The sequence below is a fragment of the Macadamia integrifolia genome, chromosome 2, assembly GCF_013358625.1.
Source record: "Macadamia integrifolia cultivar HAES 741 chromosome 2, SCU_Mint_v3, whole genome shotgun sequence".
In the NCBI taxonomy this organism is placed as follows: Eukaryota; Viridiplantae; Streptophyta; class Magnoliopsida; order Proteales; family Proteaceae; genus Macadamia; species Macadamia integrifolia.
In genome coordinates this window covers 8,286,671-8,307,149 of record NC_056558.1, presented here as the reverse complement: position 1 = coordinate 8,307,149, position 20,479 = coordinate 8,286,671, and the positions used below count along the sequence as shown (strand labels likewise).

At 39.4% G+C, this 20,479-nt stretch overlaps 1 protein-coding gene, 1 long non-coding RNA gene and 3 pseudogenes across 3 annotated transcripts; all 5 read right to left on the bottom strand.

Annotated features, from left to right (window-relative positions):
• Positions 1-74: 74 nt before the first annotated feature.
• Positions 75-2,493, bottom strand: LOC122092223 (annotated as a pseudogene).
• Positions 2,494-7,699: 5,206 nt separating this feature from the next.
• On the bottom strand, positions 7,700-8,935 carry LOC122057850 (annotated as a pseudogene).
• Positions 7,700-9,740, bottom strand: LOC122092232 (annotated as a pseudogene).
• A 19-nt stretch (positions 9,741-9,759) lies between these two features.
• On the bottom strand, positions 9,760-13,203 carry LOC122092210 (pentatricopeptide repeat-containing protein At3g62890-like). Of its 2 annotated transcripts, none has more exons than XM_042662554.1 (2): positions 10,576-13,203; positions 9,760-9,891 (listed from the first exon to the last, which is right to left on the bottom strand). In XM_042662554.1, the coding sequence occupies exon 1, from the start codon at positions 13,048-13,050 to the stop codon at positions 10,651-10,653; it is 2,400 nt and encodes a 799-aa protein (XP_042518488.1). In that variant the 5' UTR covers positions 13,051-13,203; the 3' UTR covers positions 9,760-9,891; positions 10,576-10,650. The 2 variants fall into 2 exon arrangements, with proteins under 2 accessions (XP_042518488.1, XP_042518492.1); XM_042662558.1 differs by lacking the exon at positions 9,760-9,891 and adding an exon at positions 9,940-10,422.
• A 2,338-nt stretch (positions 13,204-15,541) lies between these two features.
• LOC122060605 lies at positions 15,542-19,960 on the bottom strand. The gene is made up of 2 exons (XR_006134475.1): positions 19,238-19,960; positions 15,542-16,810 (listed from the first exon to the last, which is right to left on the bottom strand). It is a non-coding gene; the product is annotated as an uncharacterized LOC122060605 (long non-coding RNA).
• Positions 19,961-20,479: the final 519 nt, after the last annotated feature.

Genomic DNA, 20,479 nt, shown 5'->3' with positions numbered 1-20,479 from the left:
ACGTGGCAAAATAAAGCCCCACATTTTTAGTCATTTTTCAAAATTTAAAACCAACACTTTAGAGTCTATTAATAAAAGGACATACAAGTAGAGAACTAGTATTTTACCCAAAAAAAAAAAAAAACGAAGTAAAGAACTAGTAAAATACATAACAAAAAAAGAAAAAGAAAAATACTATACATTCACAATTGAGATAATGGAGTCCGTGGAGGAGGATGTTGATTCACAAGCAATTGCTGAATGTGCGGCGGAACCTGAGATAGCTTCATGAGCTTCATCAAGATCCCGAGGTGGAGATGATAAGTAGGGCTTGGGTGGCATTTGCAGAAGTTCTACACTGCCCTCCAGCATTTCTATAACTTTGCTCATTGAAGGACGATCGTTAGGCATCATTTGTATGCACCATAGTGCAACTATAATCAGCTTCTTCACTATGTCTTTTTCATCCTCTGTTTCAGTCCCCAAATCCACATCATCTTCTTGGTCCAGCCGATCATATATCCAAGTTGGGAAGTAAATTTGGCTTGAATTATCAACAAATGGGTTGACATTTTTCCTTTTTCCAGCAATTTCCATCAATAACATCCCAAAACTATAAACATCAGATTTATATGAAACTCCTCCAAATTTCTTGTAGAATAGTTCAGGAGCCATGTACCCTACTGTTCCTCGTACAGCAGTTACAGATACAATACTATCTTCAGTTGGGTAAAATTTTGCAAGCCCAAAGTCTGAAACTTTTGGAGTAAAGTTCTCATCAAGAAGAATGTTGTGGGGCTTGATATCAAAATGTAAAATCCGCATATCACAACCTCGATGTAGATATTCAATACCACGAGCAATCCCTATGGCAATCTCATACAACTTGTCCCAGCTTAGACTGATGCTTTTAGAATCTTGAGCAAATATATATTTATCCAGAGATCCATTAGGCATGAATTCATATAGAAGAGCCCTCTTTGATCCTGCTGCACAGAATCCTATTAGTTGGACAACATTAACGTGATGAATCCTTCCAATTGTCGCAACTTCATTGATGAAGTCTTGCCCATTCCCTTTAGTCTTGTTCAGCATCTTTACTGCAACCGGATGGCCATTCAGAAGCACTCCTTTGTATACAGAGCCAAAGCCTCCTTGGCCTAATTTTTCTTTGAAACATCTGGTTATCATCCAAATTTCCCAATATAAATACCTCATTGGCGTGTGATTCCTGTAGTTAGTTAAGAACTCTTCAATTCTGTCATCCATTGAGAGATGCCTCCTATGTAATTTTTAGATCAAAAAGGCTAATAGGCCCAATATCCCAATTGATGTCCTTCCTATCATGATGTACCCTGCTGCAAACATGAAGAAACAAGGCACTTCATTAGTCATCTTTGATGATAAAAGCACAAGGGATACCATATCTTCAGATGGTCTTACCTACTATCAGCCTCCCTGGGTTAAATATAGCTGTAAAAGAACAAAACCAACAATTTTAGGGACAAAAAATGAAAGAGTGACAAGGAAAGCATGGAGAAAGGATTTAGACAGCTCTTACCAAGCATCAGTTGAAATAATGTACTTGCAAGGAGTTTAAAGAAACCTGTATTGAAAAAAAAAAAAATAGTGGCATCAGAAAGCTTGAAATACTTAAATTTGGGTTTAGTTCATCAACTGAATATTCAAAACTTTGAATTCTAGTAGTGCCGCTGCTACTAACAGTGAGAAGAGTGGAATGCTTGGGGACATTCTTTATGCTCGACATAAGGATACTCGGCATAAGGATCTACCCAACTAACGTAAAAACCGAACAGCAAAGCCTGGTGAATTTCTTGGTATGTGTGGTTCAGAATCCTCTTTGCGGGTTTGGGAGAACTACGTAGAACGACGCAGTTTGGGTGGAGGTCAGAGACTGTCTTCTCAAGAAGGACATAGGAATATGGGAGTGTGGAGGTTCCATTGAGGCAAGGAGAGGTAGATATGTAATCTGTGTCATTCTCGACTGGTGACGAACAACCCACGAATATGATGCCATTCTCACTTGATTCCAACGTGCAGCATGGATAATCATTGTAACCAGAGAAGTTAGAATAGCGAGGCGGAGAAGAGCAATTCCCTCTCTGTAAACCAGGATCGACGATTCGGATACGCATCTCGTGATATAGGATTTCATCCACAAAGTAGTTTCTATTGTAATTTCCAGTGAGATTCCAGAATTGCAGATTCATGACAGTTCGATTGTTTTCACAATCGAGTTGGTATTCAGGGAATTTAGTACAGTTGTTGTTGGGATCATTTTTCAAGTGAAAAGGGAACTGGATGTTAAGAATATGACCACAAGAGGAAGAAGAGTCGCACACATCTCTCTGGGTGGCGACATGGGCTGATTGAAAATCGATGAAGCAGATGATGAAGAAAACAAGAACAGCAAAAGAAGACGCAAAGGTTGCCCCTGTCATGTTGAACTGAATTGAGATTTCAGAGAACTCGGTTACAGAGTTGTTGCTCTTGCTCTTCTGTTGTGAAACGGTAGAAAACAAACTATTTGTGACGTTGGAGGAAATAAAATATTTAATTAATAATTTGGTTTTCTCCCTTATAGTCATCCTATATTTACTCAAAGCCTCCTTAGTTTGATCTGTTTTTCTGATACTCCCCTAAAAACAAAGTTTTACCTCTAATCTGAAGGTGGGAAAACCGGCCAGTGATGGAGGCAGCCGGTTAGGCCTTAGAGGTTACTAGGTCAGAGGGCTAGTTTGGGATTTTAGAAAAAGCAGGGGAGAAGCAGAGGTGAAATTTTGTTTATAGGGGAGTATCAGAAAAAAAAAATCAGATTAAAAAATTTTGAGTAAATATAAAGTGAATATAGAAGAGTGATAATAATTGCCCCTTTGATATTTTATGAAAACCATTCTTTCCAGAACCCACCCCCCTTGGCCTCAGTCAATTCGAAACAGTGAAGCTGATAAGCTCTTTCTTCAACTGCTCTCAAAGTCAAGGTCAATGCCTTTGCAATTTTTCTTAGCCCCAAAATCATTTCTTTGAACGGGTGATTAATGTCAGGAGGGCTGGATTGGAAGAATTTCCTTGCACCTTCATTCGCCATGTGCCATCAGATAATGAAGAAGATAATTGGTTTTGACTTCGTCAATAAGGGGTGAAAGCATAATGATAGCCTAAGGCATGGTTTGAAGTATTGGGTATAGGGTTGGGGACCATAGTTAGCTACATCATGGGATCAAGTCCCCCTTTAACTGAAGGTTAAGGGGCGGGGTAAATGAGTATTCCATAGCTTAGTTGGTCTCGTTTATACAAGACAGTTGTGAAGTCATTTCTTAACTTTGAAGCAGCTAGGCCTGAGGTGCCAATACCTTTGTAATAACTAATTAGGTATTCTCTGAAAGAGTATCAAAGTCATTATTTGGGACTATTCCAAGGAGGTGACCCTATCAATATGAGGTCAAAGTCAATGCCATGCAAGTGTTTACAATGGACTATTCCAAGGATCAGACAACACCAGTGGGGACTGGGAGAGACAAATACCTTGAAGCTGCTTTTCAGTTTCGATGAAGCTTGTTGAGGTCTCACTATCAAGATGAAGACTTAAGAGTTGCACTAATGAAGTATTATATGATGTCAAGCCTCCATTGGACAAAAGCAATTGTATTTTTCAAGCCTTGTTATTGAAGTCTTAAGAATATTCAAGTGCTTTAATTCTGAGAAAACAAAAATTAATTTCAAAGATAAAGGGAACTGCACTTGAGGCCAATCCAAAGGCCCCCAACCCTTCACATGGCTGAAAACACCCCTCTTGGCAAGTTTTTTAGAGCTTTACAACCTTGATAAAATTTACATTGGATCACCTAGAAAGAAGGTGGCCTGAGTGATCAATAGTACCTCAGAAATTTTGGGATTCAATTTTTTGTCTAGTAGAATATTGTGAGGCTTTATATCAAAATGGAGGATACGATGGTCACAACCTTGATGTAGGTATTCAATTCCTCTTGCTACACCTATTGCAATGTCCTGAAGCTTCTGCCAATGTCCTAGAGGGTTGTTAGCATCTTCTGAGAATATGAATTTTGCTAATGATTCATTGGGCATGAATTCATAGATCAATGCTCTTTTATATCCAACGGCGCAGTACCCAAGAAGACGAACCACATTGACATGGTGAATCCTACCGATGGTGCCCACTTCGTTGATAAAATCATCTCCATCACTAACTACTTAGCCCACCCAAACCAGCCCAATGTGCTCATTATTATAAAAGGATTTCAATTTCATAGGAGTGGTTTTCCAAGATGGCACATCCACCATCGGATGGGATTAGAATTTTCTGCCTGACAAAAGTCCAGTGAGAGCCCGTTAACCCAAACCAATAGAAAGATCAATTCAAACCAATCCAAAATTGAAACCGAACTTTGTCTTAACCATTTGGGACTCATTACAGATCGAAAAATAGATTCAACCCGGTCAAAACCAGACCAAATTGAAAAAAAGATCCTCTCCAACGCCACCGACCCTCCAATGATCCATCCAAGGTTTGGGAATGTTTGGACACGTATCCCTAGGTGTTGGTAGGTATTGGGATGCGTGACCAAGCCCTCTCAACTCTTAAATGGATGGTTGGAGGGTGACTGGACAGTGTAGTCGTTGGAGAGGAACCAGATCCGACCAAACCCACCAATTCACACTCCTTGGTGGGGGAAAATGTATAGCTTTAGGGGGTGTTTGGTTCGGTAAATCAAATGGTGTATGTATCGGATATGAATGTCAATCTTTTGATAGACATTCTTCTGAATTATGTTTCTTTCTGAAAAATCGTTTGGTTGCCTTGAGGCTAGTACATGTTTCTCGCGGGTTGAGATATTGGCTTCCGTAGAGAACTTCTTTCCGCTTTCTCCTTTTATACTATGTGGTAAAAAAGTTGCTCAAATCTGAGTTTAAGTGTTAAGGTAAACTCAGATTTGGAACACATCCTTTGCAATATGGTCATTCATGGGAAGTAGGGTGCTCACTTATGAGGGTCATCCTAGTGGAACCAAACAACTTCAAAAATTAAAAATTATCATTCTAAAGAATGTCATCCCAAAGATTTACCGAACCAAACACCCGTTTAAGATTTCATTACTAGAACCTATACATTTTTAAAAGTATACCCCCACTAGTGGGGTTTATCAAAAAGGGCAGCAAATAAGTAAGGTTTTAACTCGTTTTTTTAACCGAACTTCACTATATGAAGATTTTCCCTTTAATAATAGAGAATCTTAGTCATAAATGTGGGACCTATTAAAGATAGTGATAAGTCAAAGTCACCCTATCAAGATCACGTCAAAGTCATGCCTTGTTATTTTCCAAGCTTGAATGGACTATTCGAAGCAGTTCTGAAAGTACTTCCCAATTTCCATAAGATCAAATCTCAGTCATGCCTTACTATTTTTCCAAGCTTGGATGGATTATTCAAAGAAGTAGACAATACTGGGAGGGAGACATAAAGCCAGGTTTGTTGTGATGTTTATGATACAACTAATAACATGGCAAGTCCTGAAGCTTTGCAATTTCCATGATATCAAAGTCTATGTCATGTCTGAAACTGAAAGAAAATGAAATGAAAATTTTTAAACCTGAAAAAGAAATTTTTGTAATAATTACCCTACCATAGTTCGTAAGTTCGAGAACGATAATAATACTTTTCAAAAATCCAGTGCAATAAACAACGATACGGTACATGTTTCATATTATTACTCTGTAAAAATCCAAGAAGAAAAATACAGTTTTATTTTGATATTAAGAATGAATTAAAACTGATTGTTTGTAATTAAATTTTAATCTCTCATACTTTCATGTTCATTAAGATTCAATCTAGCTTTCTAATCTAAAATTAGAAAATGGAATGGAATGGGATGGGGTGGTGTGGCGTGGCGTGGCGTGGCGTGGCGTGGCGTGGCGTGGAGGAATTACCTAGTTCTATGTTCTACGAGATAACATAAATATTTTTAACCTAAAATTCCCTCAACATCCTTCTTTCTCTCTCTCTCTTTCCTCTGACCAACTACCTCCTCGTTCCCCCTCCCTAGAAACCCCACCCCCACCCTCCCTGCAAACCCGTTTGATGCGCAATCACTCTGTAATAGAGCGGTGATAGATGTCAGTTTCCAACAACCAACAACAACTGTACAGTACCTTGACCTTCGGAGACATCCGATGAAATCCAATTGATTGATGGGCTGGACTGGGGCATGCCTTTAGACACAATGGATTGTTGTATCTCTTCGATTCCAGCCTAAATCTACCTAGCCCACCCAAATCAGCCCAATTCCTTCATCGTTGGGAGTGGTTTTCCTCAACACGCAAATCCACCATAGAAATCTGGGAAGCCCAACTGGGGTCGGAAAGGTCAGGATCGGGGATCGATCAAGATTGATATCATTTCAATCCGGTAGATAGTGATCGTTCCTTTCTATTTTAAAGAATCATGATCAGAGCTCGGTCACTTTGGAGGAACTTATTTCTTGACTTGCCCAAAGATTTTGTGAAATGAACACTTTAAGTTGAGGGAGAGGGCTGTCCTGAGCAAGCAGCATAGGAGAACGCACTAATGAGATGCAACAAAATTATATAGTACATTAGAGGGCAGCAAAGTAATTTCATAATGAGGATGAGAGATAGACACAGAGATGCTAACGTATCTTGCCTTGGCAACTTAAGGAACCTTTTCCCTTCGTTTAAATTGCAGAACTGAAACAATTTGTTGTTGGGAGTGTTGGGTACCTGTGTACAACCGGTAGTGAAATTGCAATCCCACTTTCCAACAGGAAAAAAAAAACCCCCACAAATCCCAACCATTAGGTAGAATACCAGGAAAGTGGTTGTGCATGCTTTTCCTAGTTGATCATTTTAAACTATACAGGGACATGAAACTTATACCATACTATTACTGTCTTTACCACTATGCAGCAATGACTGCTAAATTTGGGCCTTGTCATACCTCTAAGTAGGGGTGTCAACCGGTCGGGCCGGTTCAATTTCGGTCGGGCTTAATCGGGCTTGAAGACTTTTAAAAGCTGCATCGTGTCAGCCCATTTAACTAATCGGGCTTAGTTAGTGAGGGCATGGTACACTTCATATTCGGTCGGTCAGTCTCGGGCTATAATCAGACTACTAAAATCAAGCCTTAATCGGGTTTTAGTCAGGCCTTAACCGGACCACAGACATGTTTAATGTTAAACGGGCGTAACCGGTTTTTAAACGGGCCTTCTTTAAAATGACTAAGCAACGACGCCGTGACGGACGCTGTTCGAAACCCCAGAGTGAAGTGGGCGGGTTGGCGATGGATTCGAGTGGCAGTGTTGTGCTCACTTGAATGGAGTCCATAACCCTCTCTCTCGACTCTCAACTCTCGACGCCACCAATAGGTGCAGATACACCCTGAGAACAACCCCGGACGATGGAAGAGGACACAACAGGCTGCTGTGGTAGGAGATCAAGATTGGGTCCAGAGAGGTTTAGTTTGGAATCGCTTGACTTGAGCACCTCAATTTTGTTTAGATGGCAGGGGATGAAATTGAAACCACGCATCGAAGGTGAAGCAGAAAAGAAAAAGATGTAGAAGAGAATCCAATACCATTCCAGAATTGATGTAGTTAGTCGATCTTTTCATTTAAGCAATGTCAGTTTTATATAGATACAAAAACAGAAAAATCAAGGAATAGAGTAATGAAAATGGAAGATCCAAGTAAAAACGTACCTAGAAATGCAACACTAACCAAGTTTCACTTTTCCCCTTGCAGACAGTGAAGAAATGTTTGGCAACAATGGAGAAACACAACTGCGGCGCTGCCAGCACAATAACAGTCGGCCAAATTGATACGAAGAGTGCTTGGAGTTGGCGACAATGGTGAAACACAACCGCCAACAACAGTCGACTGTTGGCCAAATAGAAATGAAGATTGCTTGGCCTTGCCGATTGGAGAATCGACAACAATGGAGAAACACAGCAGCGGGCACGGTACAATGTCAAACGAAGAGGAAGGTTGAAGAAGGAGACCGACTACGGACTAGGGTTTTGCCTTTTTGCCTTTTTGGTTTCTTTGTTTATTTTTTATTTTTAACACTTTCATACGGGGGTAAAATAGGTATCCTACAACCGGGTCGGTCTAGGCCGGTGAAAAATAGATTGGTCTCGGTTGGGCGCCCGATGGTCCAAGTATCAGGACTGAGACCGACCATTTGTAAACGGGCCCGGGCTCAAGATTGACACATTTAATAAACGGGCCAGGCCGGGCCGATCTATAAACGGTTGGTTCTGGTTAGTTCCGTCGGGTCGGGCCACGAATTGACACCCCTACCTCTAAGACTGTTGCCTCAGCCTCTCTTAGAGCAGTTGACACAAAGGGGTTAGGCGGCATTTCCAACTTATCGATTTCTCCTTCCAACATCCGAAGTACAGAATTCATTGGGGAGCGACCTGATGGGTACCACTGTATGCACCAAGTTGCAACAATGGCCATCTTCATGTAATTGCAGCATCTTCTTCTGCAACTATCCTCAAACCCAGCTCTTCCCCTTGATGTAGGCGGTTATAAATCCATTCAAGGAAGTATACTCGGCTGGAGTGCTCCACCAAGGCATCTATATTCTTCCTTCCTCCCTCCATTTCAAGCAACAACATCCCAAAATTGTAAACATCTGATTTATGGGAAACATTGCTACAGTTCCAGGAGAAGACTTCTGGGGCAATATAACCCATTGTTCCCCTTGCAGCTGTCATCGATACATTACTTTGACCTTTGGCACATAACTTTGCCAACCCAAAATCAGAAATTTAGGGATTAAAATTTTTGCCTAGTAGAAAATTGTGAGGCTTGATATCAAAATGGAGGATACTCTGCTCACAAGCTTAATGAAGGTATTCAATTCCTCTTGCTATACCTATTGCAATGTCCTGAAGCTACTTCCAGTGTCACAAAGGGTTAGCATCTTCTGAGAATATGAATTTTGCTTGTGATTCATTGGGCATGAATTCATAGATCAATGCTCTCCGTGTAACCATCTGTGCAGTACTCAAAAAGACAAACCACATTGACATGGTGAATCCTACCAATGGTCCCACTTCGTTGATAAAATCATCTCCAATCACTAGCTGCATTCCAAAACTATAAACATCAGATTTATATGAAACTCCCCTAAATTTTCTGTAGAATAGTTCAGGAGCCATGTACCCTACTGTTCCTCGTACAGCAGTTACAGATACATTACTATCATAAGTTGGGTAAAATTTTGGCAAGCCCAAAGTCTGAAACTTTTGGAGTAAAGTTCTCATCAAGAAGAATGTTATGGGGCTTTATATCGAAATGTAGAAACCGCAAATCACAACCTCGATGTAGATATTCAATCCCAAGAGCAATTCCATGGCAATCTCGTATAACTTGTTCCAGATTTTAGATTGTTGCTTTTAGAATCCTGAGCAAATATATACTTATCCAGAGATTCATTAGGCATGAATTCATGTAGAAGAGCCCTCTTTGATCCTGATACGCAGAATGCTATTAGTTGGACAACATTAATGTGATGAATCCTTCCACTAGTCGAAACTTCATTGATGAAATCTTGCCCATTCCGTTTAGTCTTGCTCAACATCTTTACTGCAACCGGATGGCCATTCGGAAGCACTCCTTTGTACACAGAGCCAAAGCCTCCTTGGCCTAATTTTTTGCTGAAACATCTGGTCATCTTCTGAATTTCCCAATATCAATACCTCATTGACATGTGAGTCCTGCAGTTGGTAAGAACTCTTCAATTCTGTCATCCATTTACAGATGTTTCCTGTGTAATTTGTAGATCCATAAGACAGATAGGCACAGACACACAACATCCCAGTCGTTTCCCTTCCTATCATGATGAAATCTGCAGTAAAGTTAGAAAAGAATGGCATTTCATTAAGCATCCTTGCTAATAACAGCACATGGGACACCATATCTTTCAGTCACTTTGACATAAACTGTTAAAGAACAAAATCAACAATTTTAGATATAATTTTATGCAAACCCTAAAATGTATGATGACACCTTATGTGCCCCGGGAGTAAGATAACACCTTCCAACCTCTACCACAGCTAAGCTCACACAAGTGCAACCCACCCATTCTTGTGATTTATAACTTTAAATCTTACTTTTTAACTGCAATGGTTTTAGGCTAAAATTTGACTGATGAGATGGGGGTTGTGTCCTCATACAACATGACCCACCCATGTAAATCCAAGTCTGCATATATGAAGTAGTAACAGGTGGTACCAATGTAACAGTTGTCATTTTGCTTTGTTTTCCCCATCATGTATTTATCAGTTGGTCCATTTTCTATCACTTTAGCGACCTACGTAAACAATATGTCTCCGCTTGGAACTCAACACTGCGATATGCAAAAAATCTGGGCTCAAGCCTGAGGTGCAAAAAGTTTTGAAAATGATTGTTATTAATTTGAAGTTATCGTCACAGAATTGATCTACATGGTTCAATAAACAAATGTCAGTTCCAGGAATCATAAAATTGTAGTCTACAATTTGTAATAATGAATGAAGAAAGCGAAACCAACCTTGAGATTGAAGATCTAGTTCAAATTTACAGGCCTCAAATATGCAGAATCGATTGAGTTTTGCAACGGAACACATCACCAGTAATCCATGCACGAACACAACCCTTGTTTGAAGTGGTGAAATCGATGGCGATCCCTCACCACAATTTCACGTCCAAAGGCTTTTGAGATGAGCTTCGCTGCGATATGGCAATCAGCACATATGCGCAAGTTCTTCATTATCCTGATAGGAGTGGGTGGACTAGTGATGATAAGTCCAAAGGCAATGGCAAGTTTTTCACTATGTCTGTACAACATGGATTCTTTCTCTTCTTCATCTATATCTAAAGCAACCTCATTATTCTCTGGGGTGTACCCTTCCATCTTCAATCTTTTAGCCATCTCACCCAACATTCTATCTATCTCATCTATTTGAGGGTGCATCCTATCCCCTGCCAGGAATTCATGAACTATACCATTGGCTTCTATCAAGCTACAGCCGGGGGTTTTCACCACTCCTTGTTGCTTCATCACCCCTCTGATCTCTATAACATCATCCCACTTTCCTTTTGAAGCATACATATTTGATAGCAGTACATGAAAACCATCATGATCAGGCTGAAGCTTAATAAGCTTCCTTCCTACTCTTTCTCCTATCTCAGTGTCACCATATTTCCGACAAGCCCCAAGCAAGGCACCCCAAGTAGGCACATCAGGTGCCATTGGCATACTCTCAATGAGTTCCTCTGCTTCTTTGAGCAAACCTGCACGGCCAAGAAGATCAACCATGCATCCATAATGTTTAACATTGGGTTTTACGTTGTGTATCTGAATCATGGAATGAAAGTATCGGCGGCCTTCTTCTACTAAACCCATATGTCGACAAGCACCCAGTACCCCAATGAAGGTAATTTCATTAAGTGCTACCCCACACCTATTCATCTCCAAGAACTTATCGAGAGACTCCTCCACCAATCCATTCATGGCCAGTCCTAAAATCATAGCATTCCAGGTAGAGATACCTTTTTCTTCCAATTTAGAGAAGACCTCCAGTGCGTTTTCCACACACCCACATTTCATATACATGTCTACAAGTGTTGTACCAAGTATGGTGTTGATCTTTAGGCCATGTTTCTCTATATAAGCATGAACCCATTTGCCTTGGTCTAAAGCAGCCAAGTGGGCACAAGCTGAGATTACGCTCACCAGAGTGGTCTCATCGGGCCTGGTTTCTCCAAGCTGCATCTGTTGGAACAAGGCCAAGGTCTCCGCAAACTGATTGTGTTGTGCATAACCTGAAATCATAGCACTCCATGATATAACATCCTTGTTGGGCATGGAATCAAATAATTTCTTGGCATGTTCGATTTTACCACATTTCAAATACCCAGAGATCATAGAATTCCAAGATATCTGATCCAATTCCTGGTTACCATCAAATAGTCTCTGTGCTGCAATGATATCCCCACATTCCGAATACAAGTGAATCAGTGCATTTTGAAGATTAATATAGGTTTCAATTCCCATTTTAATTATAAGGCCATGGACCAGTTCACCTTCCTTAATAGCTGACAGGCCACCACAGGCAGAAAGAACGCTGACCATCACAACCTCATCCATCTTAATTCCCGTAGCATTCATTTGTCCGAATATAATCAAAGCATCTTTGAACATATCATTTTGTTCATAAGACGAAATCAATGCACTCCAGGAAACAACATCCTTTTGGGGAATTTCATCAAACGTCTGACGAGCCTCAATCATATGGCCAGTTCGACCAAACAGTACAATCATAGAATTTGAAGCGATCGTGTTCCTTTCAGGCATCTGATCGAATAATAGTTTCGCCTTTTGTACATCTCCTATCTGAACATAACCCGCCAAAAGTGAATTCCAGGATATTGAATCCAACACAAGGCTTTCATCAAACAACCGTCGTGCATCACCAAGATTCCCACAAACCGCATACATATTGATCAATGTATTCTGAACATAGACATCAGAATCAAAACCCAGCTTTAAAACATGATTATGAATCTCTTTTCCTTCTAATTCAGAGGAACGAAGAGCACTAGCTTGGACTAGAATCGGGTATGTATAGTTATCATACTCCACATTCTTCACCAACATCAATTTGTAAAGAGCGAGAGCTGACTCAGGAGAATTTCTCTGAGCATAAGCTCTCATCATGGTATTCCAAATAAACCCATTAGGGAATTTGATTTGATCAAGGATACAACGGGAGTAGTCAAGATGGACGAAATCAGCATTGGTGGAGAACTTAAGTAGGCGGCTGGCAGCAAATGTATCGGCAACAAATCCAGAAACAATCATCTGAGAAAGGATTTGATTGAACTCCCTGAGATTTTGGCAGTCTCGCATAAGATCATCCAATACTGTTAATGTTAATGGCGGTAATGGGGCAGAAAATTGACGAAGACAAATGTCCTTGACCGCAGGTCCAATCTTTTCTCTTAGCAGTCGTTCAATCCCCATCGTTCTTTGTGTTGGATCTTAATCCATTTAAAGCCAGACTTGAGCAGGCTAGCATATATCAGTATAGGCTTGCACTTTGTTTTATTTTTTTAAATATATCTGAAAGTACCAAACTAACGGTTGTGGTTTCATCATAGATATCTTAATAGAAAGAAAAAAAAAAAAGGTTTTATCATAGATAAGATGTGAAGAGGTTATCAAAAAATAAAAGATGATAAGATGTGAAATTAAGATCGAACTCCTCTGCAACCTAGTAGGGCTGATATTGCACATCCGATGGCTTGGAACACTTGTGCACGGACTTCAATACATGGATGCACATCTCGAGATATTATAAACCATCGAATATGCATTATCATCTCTATCATGCCTAGAAAGAGCCCCATCCGTGAAGCTAAGGGTTATGGTTTGATCATGAATAAAATGTGTTTCACATCGGACCCATGGCTTTATGAGGTAGGTCAATCTGAAAATGCATGTGAGTGAATCATGAAATGATGATATAATTAGCACAAACAATATTATGTAGCAAACAAAATAAAACATTCAGTAGGAAGAAACTGAGGATTATTTATAATTTAAAAAATAAATAAATAAATAAACTTAAATAATTTTCAATCACCAAGGGAACCATCCCTTTTTTTTTTCCTTTTTTTTTTTTTGTCATAAAATAAAATTACCAAATAAACTCTTTTTTTGAGTAAAAATACCAAATAAACTTTAAAAAAAATAATCATAACCAAGGCCCTGGTTGTTTAGAGGGGAGTAGGGGGTGGAAATGCTATCAGGATGGGACACACGTAAAGTGGAGATGATGAACTAGGAAAGGAAAGATGAAAGAATGTTAATTCTCCCACCCCTATAGTGTTTGGTTAACATGATTCCATGTGGAATTGTCGGTAGAGTAAAGTGAAAAGAGAAAAATGACATTTGTGTTTCTCTCTCCTCATTTAATAGATGCCATATCCACAAGCCATAGATGTTCGAAGATTCACCGCTGGTTGAATCATTTCACTATGTCTTAGTGTCTACTCCAATAAATTCTGCCAAAAACCCATCTTCTCTTCAGGGAGGCCAAGGTCCAACTGTGATTCTCTATTCTTAGAACATCAGCAACCTTGGCTCTCTCTCTCTCTCTCTCTCTCAAAATTCTGATTTCTGAACTTGTACTGGTAGATCTGCTCGGAACATTGCCAAAGAGCACTTGCAGAGAAAAAAGAGGGTTCAGTCTTCCCTGTGAATCGCCTCCCTGCAACTCCTTTTCACAGGTTTGAAATGGGCCTCTTCACTTGCAAATACAACGGAAGATGGTGGAAGAAAGATCGAAGACACAGAAGACGATCTACGAGGGATCTTACGGCATTCTATCCCGCCTACCCATTTTCCCTGTGATTCGCCCTCTACAACACTTTTTCACTAGTCTGAAATTTTATTTTCACCTTAACAATCTAAAACCCCCTTTTCACCTTCGTAGCTCCTATTCGCCGGCCCAAAATCTCCCCTCACCGTTGCGGTTTGAAACCTTACCCTCTCCCTTTTTTAATGCACTTTAGAAGGGATGCGATGGCTGGAAATGGAATTTTGTGGGGATTTTTTTTTCAAGGCACCTTAGCAGGTATGCAATGGCTTGGTAGGGTTGGGTGTGATTAGGAATGTCAATCCCAAGCCCGCCCCAGTTGAACCTAGATCTTACCATAGTTAGTAAGTTTGGGAGCAGTAATAATACGAGAACAGATACGTACAGCAATTAAACATGTTATACAAAAATAATACTTTTCAGAAATCCAGCGCAATAAAACATGCACGGCAATGATATTTAATTCGATTACTATGTAAAAATCTGGGTTTATTTTGGTATTAAGAATGAACTAAATTCTAATATTCCATGCTCTAAGGAACACCTAAATCCAATTTAGCTTTCCAATTGGGGATCTTCTTCTACTTCTTTTTTTTTTTTTTTTCATCTAATATTTATTAAGTTTAATCATATCTATGATAGCCAATGTTGATAGATGATCCATCAACCACTTTCTATCATAGTAAATAATAGCTTTTATTTGTCAAAATAATAGTAATAATAGTATGTGGATAATCATTTACTAAATTAAAATATCATCTTATCAAACCAGAAAATCCACAACAATTCCTACTGATAATGCAGATTCATATTTTAAAATTGGAATCAGATTACATATAGATCCATTTCAATATTCAATAATTCAATCATAAGTAGATTCATTAAATTAGGTAACAAAATTATAATTAAATATACTTAATAGGCTAATGGATAGGAACAAGAGGTTTGACACATAAAGTTCTTCATTAATAGATTTAAGATAAGCTTGAAATGAAATTAAATAAAGGATATAAGATAATAAATGAGAGAAACAAACTTTTTTCCATATACACATGATAAAACAAACATTTCCAGTCGCAGGACAAGAAGTTAGTAACTAGCTGTTGTCAACATGTGAACGGTTGGAAATAATGGTTAAAAGTATCAAAATATCTTCCATTAATTAATCAAGAAATGTCAAAATGACTAAAAAAAAAAAAAAATTGGGCAAAGAGACTCAATTCTGTCCTTGAAAAGAATAGTACACATTCCTCTATCATGGGAAGAAAAGACAGACCAATGAGTCCTCTGATTGAGATTTTCCTAGCCTTTCCTAAGCTGCCGTTGCTATTGATGCTTGATACAGGTGGAAACCCTATCGCCGGTCTCCGACAAAAGGACTTTGGAGGGTGCAAGATATGAAATCGGCTGAATAGCACCAATCTCAGTTTTTTTTTGGTAGACGAGATAAGAGCTGTTGAGTTTTAGAGAATCATCAGCGCTAATTTGAGAAAATTCTCAAATCTCATAGAGGGGCAACCACCCATAGAAACATCCCATCTCTCTGAACGAGCCTCAAACTAATGTGTTTCCAATCTCAGCTCCAAGAATCATGTTGCGACCCTCATAATAAAAAAAGATAAAATACAAGAAAACACATTCCTGTATTTGTATGCCTATTCAACAGACGGTTTCTTCACTTGCTCCGTTTCTTCACTTCGCCGTAAAGGATAACTCCCATAACTGTTAGCGAGTAACCAAGCATTCTAGTCACTGAAACAGGATTTCTAAAGATTAGAATAGAGACCACCACAGCCACCGCTCCTTTTGCATTTCCAAGGACCTGGAAGAGTAGAAAAGTTCATTAACCTTAAGCAGGTTTACAAACTTCTTTAACATCGGCTGCCAATCGCCAAAATGGTTGTCCAAATTTAACTGTAAATGGGTTCACACAGATTGTTGATGTGGATGGGAAAAAAAAAAAGGTAAATGATGAAGAGGCCTTACCTAAATTACAGAGGAGGAACCAGACTCCGTGACGTTTTCTTTGAACAGCAACAACAGAGGCAAACCATGTTGTATATGACCAGAGACAGGGGTGGAGGGGCTCTGGGGCTCCTCTGTTGCGCAGGCTTAAAGAGGAGGCAAAGAAGTTACCGAACATGCAGATATTTCCATCTGAAGGAATCTCATCCAAACATCTAGGGCCCGCTCCTAAAGATTCAGTTTTTTCAATGAAGGAATTCCCTTGTGATGATCTACCGTCCTTGTAAATATTGCTTTTTGACTGAAAGGCATACTACTCGCGTTCTGCTTCAGCTAAAGAACGATATGACTGAAATACAGTCTGGTATATTCCTTGGTTGTATCCCTCAAAAACAACATAAACTTTATTCGCCATCGTCTTCTTCCACACTAACAAAACTGAAGGACAAAATGGATAATCAATTGAAATGCAGATATTAGAGATATTAAACAAAGAAAAAAAACCATCGGTTCAGATCATAAGAGAAATATTAAAGAGGAAAGAAAAAAGAGCACTTGTATTACAAATTTACAATACCACTACAGTAGTTACAAATTAAAGATTAAAGTTGAATTATTGCTAATACTGATTCAATCATCAATTCTCTATTTTCACTCCCAGTATGCAGAAATAAACACTTAGGTGCCGTTTGATAACACTCTGGGAGAATGTTTCTGGTGTTCTTCTATTCTGCGGGAATGCAAATAGAACAGAAATATGTTTGGCACGTCCGATTCATTTTTGTATTCCCTCGGAATGAACCAATGAAAAAGAATGAGTAAAGAATACATTGCAAGAGTACCAAAAAGTTGCTTTTCTATTCTTTTAGAAACTTAAAAGAACAAAACTATTCAAAACCCCCACAATCCCTTTTCTCCATCTCACGATCAAAAACCCCCAAATCCTAAGGAAAACCTGCAATAGGTTTTCACTCTCTCGGTCGTGCTTCCCTGCAACTGTCGCCGCTTCCTTGCAACGGTCGCCACTTCCCTGCAACAGTCGCAGCTTCCCTGCAACGGTCTCTCCTCTCGGTCGCCGCTGCCCTCTCTCTCCTTCGCCGCTTCCCTGTCTCTCTCTCTCGGTCGCAGGTTGGTCGCAGGTCAGTCGCCACTTCCCTGTATCTCTCTCTCGGTCGCAGGTCGGTCGCCGGTCGCCGCTTCCTTGACTCTGCTTGATCCTTGAGTCATGAGGCACTCAAATGTCCAATAGCCTCGTATATTAGTTCGTTATGCTAAACCTACCTTTATTTTGCTTCTATCTATTCTCATGTTTCAGTTGTTGGGTGTATTAATGTAGTAGTTAGAATTCATGACTGTTAGCTCAACCTGTAGAATGTTGATATCACATTGTATTGGAAGCCGCACTGATTTTGCATCCACACTAGAAATTAACCATGGGCCTCATGCGACTGTAATTCTCTTCATTTCACAGGCTGATTATGTTTTTGAAGCCCTGTGGAACTGCCAGATATCAGAACGACAAGTGTGCGTGAGATGGTGGAAGCTTGGTAGGTGGATTCATGGTTTCCGCCTGCGTGATGAGTCCCACACTCAAATGACCTCTTTGGGGGATCTTGCAATGGCCAAAGAGGGGGAGGTTTTTGGGGTGCTTCACCGTGGAGCCATCCATGAGGTCTTGCGCGTCCAGATCTCAGTTCCTGCCCATACACACACTCGATGGACTTTCTGAAGCCTGCAGATGGTTGGAAGATGGATACTGTAATGCTCCTTATGCACATGTAAATATTATTAGTGCCATGTATATATGTATATCAGTATTTATTCTTTTAAACATATGTATAGGTATTGTACGCCAGCACCCCTGGAATGTATTTTTATACTTGTCTAAATACTTTGTTTTTATAAACTTGCAATGCATTGATTGAATGTCAGGAATATGAAGTGCTAAGGATTGATCAGAATATGAAGGGTCAAAATGCCTCAATACAGATCTGATACAATGCATCTATGTGGTGAACCTATTGTACAATGTTGATGGGCTTATTGGAAGTGGACATTCAAATTTTGACCAAATACATGTTCATTCAATTTCGAAACTGTGCTTGTGTGAATTCTGTGCAGGTCGGAGTTTAGTGAAAGCCTCTTACCAGTCCAGCCCGTTCCTGAAGCCATGCCACACATACAACTAAAGTTCATGGCTTTACTTGCTCCATTTCCAGTCCATGAACAGCACAAGTTTCAACTTGTGAGGCTTCTCCCAATGTACATAATATGCTGTAATTATTGATTTCATTGTTCAAAAGTGAATTTTCATTATTGTACTCTCCAGGAATAGAAGTGTTTGTCAAACGTTGTTTCTGTTCTTTTCCTGTTCTAAAGCCATTTCTGAAATAGTTTTACCAAACGCTGTTTCTGTTCCGCCAGAGTGTCTTCACAGCATGGAATCGAAAAAGAACACTTCTGTAAAAGAACACTCTCCAGGAATAGAAGTGTTATCAAACGGCCTCTTAAGATTAGTTATTATTTCTAACCATCTGATATAGATACAAAATTACAATAAAAAAAAAATTAAGCAAGAAATTCATCACTGCTGATCTCATCCACCCCTTTTCCTTTCATGAAAAGATTAGTTCCAATGAAAATTTGAATGGATGAGTGAAGGAACTGTTGTATTTGGAGATCAAAATCAGAGAGAAAAACTAGTGAAAATGCAATCATTTTTCCAGTTAGAATAACCAAGCAAGAATCCCTAAACGAAGCCACCGTCATCTTACATATCACAGGAATCGATCTAAGAGAAATCATAAACTAGAAAAACACAAAACGATTTCATTGGAAAAAGCAATAAGAGAGAAAAATTCATACCTTGAAAGAGAGGGCTGGACGAGCACTGGCAGAGGCTGCCCTTGATATGTTCCTCTCCTGTGAAGTTTTTCTGCGAACAGCAGGAACAGAGAGGCAAAGAAAGTTTAGGGGCAATTCCCAAGCAGACCGAATTAGAAAGAGAGAACCCAATTTATCGATGGATTTTTCGACCGATTGCTTCGGCTTCCTTTAATACATCCTCAGAAACATGGCGAATTTGTGCTCGTTCTGTCGCAAGACTCGCAACCGATTCAAGTAGTCGGATTCGAATGGAGTTTCAGCTTTGTACGAGGAATTAAAAGAGAAGTTAGGGTTTGTCTCATATGGGATCGCTCACGAGAGCATGATGAAGGGATACTTCCCCAAAAGGAAGCTTACAGTTTCGTTTTGGATGCGTTGAGTAAGAATGAGTAAATATTAACTCAACGGGTTTGTAGGCAGCGATTTGTTTCAACTCCTCTTCGAGTAAAAAACGCAGGTGGTGGAGGCGGAGAAGGGATCGACGAAGACGATGATAAGAAAGGCATGATAGCTTCTTCAATGGTAGAATTATCGGAGCAGACAAAACAAAACGCAGATAAGCAGCCATGGCTAAATAGGAAATGGGTGGACGAATCAAGCTTTAGAGAGGAAGATGAAACGCGTAGAAATTGAAAGTGTGGCAGAGGATTTTTTTCCGTTATAGATGAGGAGAGAGAGGAATGCAAGTTAAAAGAAGAAAAAAAAAGAATAGGCAGAGATTATCTTTCAAAGAAAAAAAAAAAAAGAAAGAATAGGCAGAGAAGATCTTTCGAAATAGGATTGAAAGAATAAAATCATTGTTTTTCAGAGTGGGTTCATCCTCATCCGTTGAGGGTTGATTCTTTGAACAAAAAAGCTTTTGTTTGTGTTCGTCCCCGATTACAGTTTCATTCACGTCAAACGATTTCAGGGAAAAAGACTAAACCCTATACACTCGACGCTGAACGATTTTAGTCTTCATTCTTCAATTTTTTTTATTTAAGTAAAAGCCAAGGGTCATTAGATGTTAGCACACCTTATTCCTGGTAATGTGTTAGCTTTCTCAACTTTTTTCCTATATTTATATATATATATATATATATATTTATTTAAGTAAAAGCCAAAAGTCACTGATTTGCATTAAATCATTTGTAGGCATAGACCGATTGATTGACAGATTTTTTATTTTTTTTTCAAAGATGAAATCAGCCTGATTGAGACAAGACGACTGGTTTGCATTAA